A 3,423-nucleotide genomic window follows, 5' to 3' on the forward strand; every position below is an offset into this window, starting at 1 on the left:
TCAGGTGCAGCCCTGTGCACCTGGCAGCAGGGCCTGAGGCCGCTTCAGCCTGGTCTGTGGCTTTGCTCTGATGCCTTGTAAAGGCTGACCTAGAACAGAGACTGGACAGAGTTAAAGAATAAAGTTGGGATTTATTAGGAGGCCTCAATGGATCCACCTTGGGCAGCACAAGAGCCCAATCAGGGCTACACCCAAGATGGTTCACAAAATGGATGACCAGTCACAGGGTCTCACACTTCTATTAGTTCTGCTCCATTTGCATCTTGCAGTTCATTGTCCCATTCCAGCTTTAGCCCCTGCAGTCCCACCCTGCTTGTTTTTCTCTCTCCAGCCCACGGTGTTTGTGCTCTTGGGGCTGAGATTTGGATCATTTGTCCTTGGTGCCCAGCTGGAGCAGGAATTGTTTTGTCTCCCTGCTCTGTGCACAGAGCTCACCATCCCCAGATATGGAGCCCAGACCCACACACTAAAGCAGCACAGAATCTGAAAAAGAGAAAAGTTAAAACCTGAGGCATCAGCTCCACTGTGGATTTCAATACTAAGGTGGCCTCTTAACTCCCAGCAAAGCAAATTCCTGTCTGCAGGGATAAGGTTTCCAACCTTCAGGCATGAAGCCAAACTGCAGTTGCAAAATACAGAATTGCAGGTATACTGTGTTTTTCTGGGATATTGTTTTGGTTCTGTTTGCATGTTCTTTAGCCAAGAATTGAAAGAAAAGCTGTAGCTGAGCGAGGGCATGTTGTACCTGTGAGATCAGCTTGTTCAACACTAGATATTGCCATCAGGAAGGGATGATTTCGGCACTGACAAAGCCAAAATTCAGTTGTCTTTTATTAGCACTGCATCTAACAGTTTGCATTTCATTTAGGAACTAGATATACATTAAATATTTACATTGGCTGTTATCTTGTCTTAGTTGCACAGGATGCTTCTTGATAAGGGCTCTTTGCAGACTAGGAAGGATTTACTGTGAGGCTCTGGCACAGGGTGCCCTGAGAAGCTGTGGCTGCCCCTGGATCCCTGGAAGTGCCCAAGGCCAGCTTGGATGGGGCTTGGAGCAACCTGGGATAGTGGAAAGTGTCTCTCCCCATGTCAGGGGGTGGAATGAGGTGATTTTTAAGCCAGGCCTTTCCAAGCCAGGCCATTCCATGATTTGAGGACTGTTTGAAGATTATAACAATAAAGGTTCCAAGGTTATGACAAATCAGAAGTGGCTCACAAGTCTTTAAAAGTCAGCATGAGGATCCTCCACCAGCTCCAGCTGGGCTTAACAGGTTTTCTCTTCAAGATGTCCAAAACCTGAGTTGCCTTTCTCAGGGCAGCTAGATAAAATCAGTGTGGTTAATTACCCTATTGCTGCTGTAATTAAAGAGCATTTTATTCATACAACACTGAAACAGATTTTGCATTTTACTGATCTCACCTGCTTGCTTTGAACAGCTATGAACCTGAACTATTCCCTGGCCTGGTTTATAGGATGGTCAAACCAAGGATAGTGCTGCTTATCTTTGTGTCTGGGAAAGTTGTACTGACTGGTAAGTGCTGCCTCTCTGTGTCTCTACCCACTGCTTCAATTTCTGAGAGAGCATTTAAATTAAACATTAACTAAAATTCAGTATCTTGCCACAGTAAAGCCACTCAGGGATCTTTTTAATGCCTGCTGCAGCTTTATCTGTGTTTTCTGCAGATAACATCAGTATTGTTGCACTAGAATCTTGTATTATTTCATCTACAGAGTCTCAGATTTCCATGTTAAGTATTTTTTTTATTCAAAGCCTGATGCCACGTGCCAATGCAGAGGATGCCAACAGGATGCTGCCATGCCAGCAACTACTCGGGCACTTAAATAGGAACCTCACAATAAGCAATTTAAAATTGCTTGGACAGGAAACAAACTTCTTAAAACACTTCACTGACAACATTTAGTAGGGATTATCAGAGGAAAGGGTGGAGATCTTAGCGCTTGTTCCAGACTGTTTGGCAAAAAAATCGTGAGGCAAAAGCCTTGCTGAGTCAGTGTGTTCAGCAGATACCTGTACCTCAGATCCCAGGTGTGACTTTTTCAAAAAAGGGGAATTCCTGAGCTCCTGGCACATCCTTTTTGTGAAGCTCATGAAAATGCTTCTATTCAGATGTACTGAAAGTTAAATGGTGCTTGTTCCCAGAAGCTCTGAATGTGGTATTCATGTTCACAACACAGCTTTGGGATGTGGGGAAGGCAAGAGAAGTGCCTCCCTTAGCCAGAGATTGTCACAACCATAAATCAGGAATGAGCTCAGTCAGCTGAAGGGTGGGGCACTCAGGACAAAGCTTAAATGCTTCCCACTCCAATGTCCACAATTCTCTTAGGTCCAGTGAAATTATATTGGTCAGTAAAATCATACTGGTCAGTTCAATTCCACTGATGCTTGCATTTTTTGGGGTACACTAATTGTAATGGCCTTGCTGCACACTCAGTCCTTTGCTGTGAGTCCTGGGCCCAGCTGTAATGACAAAACTGAATTTGCTGAGATGTGAGGAGGGCTCTTCTCCTTAATCAAGAAAGTAACTTTACTTTTGAAAGTAAAAGTTGTGGTAAGGCAGATGAATTATTCATGTCCAAGTGAGGACATGAGTGAAGGTTTACACATTCAACTTCAGCAGGGCTTAATTCCACTTTTAGTTCATTTAAATGCAGTTTTCTTCTGGCTGATGTTTGTTGGACCAGCATGAGTAGTGTTGCTGGCAGGGAATGTTCCTGCCTACTGCAATGCAGGTTGTGTGCAACACTTGGTATTAAAGATTAGTTTACAGTACCACAGGAAAAGGATTTGAAATCAAAAGTGTCCTAACACACAGCTTAAAATTGCTTCTCAGAGCTAGAGAAGGAGAGTTCTCCAAGTGTGGAACAACTCCCAGCATGAAATAAAGGCCTTTCACTTCTTGTTTCTACCTTTCCACTCACCTCATGAACAGGCAGAGCTGTTATTCTTAAGCAGATAACACCAGGGTGGTGCTCAGTTGCTTTTTTTCCCTTCTTCAAAGCCAATATTTTGCACCTGTCAAGAGCAGAAAACTGGTGTTTTGGTTCCACAGATTAAACAAAACTAGTCTTAAAGCTAAGCAAGCTAGGAATTGCTCTCTGAGGTGGCTGATAGAAATTCTGCCTTTACTAGTAAGGTGCTTTCAATCTCCTGGGTTTCTTCATGGTTTGTAACCTTACTGGGTTTAAACTGCATTTAGTTTAAGGTCAGCACTCTTATTTCATGGTCTTTTTTATCTTAAATGTCCATTTAGGAGCAAAAGACCGTTCTGAACTCTATGAGGCATTTGAGAACATCTACCCCATTTTAAGAGGTTTCAAGAAACCATCGTGACACGGCTCCCAAAGCAATCCAGAATAACACCTGGGCTTGTGTTGCTGGGCTTGGAGCAGAACCAAGG

The 3,423-nt window shown here is 43.6% G+C and overlaps 1 protein-coding gene across 1 annotated transcript in view; it reads left to right on the forward strand.

Annotated features, from left to right (window-relative positions):
- The window catches only part of TBPL2 (TATA-box binding protein like 2), a 9,302-nt gene extending 5,946 nt beyond the window's left edge, over positions 1-3,356 (forward strand). The window contains exons 5-7 of the mRNA XM_005417960.1: positions 1-4; positions 1,441-1,535; positions 3,277-3,356. The exon at positions 1-4 is cut by the window's left edge and continues 185 nt beyond it. Coding sequence (XP_005418017.1) covers positions 1-4; positions 1,441-1,535; positions 3,277-3,356 — 179 coding nt within the window. The remainder of the gene's footprint in view (positions 5-1,440; positions 1,536-3,276) is intronic.
- Positions 3,357-3,423: the final 67 nt, after the last annotated feature.

This window comes from Geospiza fortis, unplaced genomic scaffold (genome assembly GCF_000277835.1).
Source record: "Geospiza fortis unplaced genomic scaffold, GeoFor_1.0 scaffold23, whole genome shotgun sequence".
NCBI classification, from domain to species: Eukaryota; Metazoa; Chordata; class Aves; order Passeriformes; family Thraupidae; genus Geospiza; species Geospiza fortis.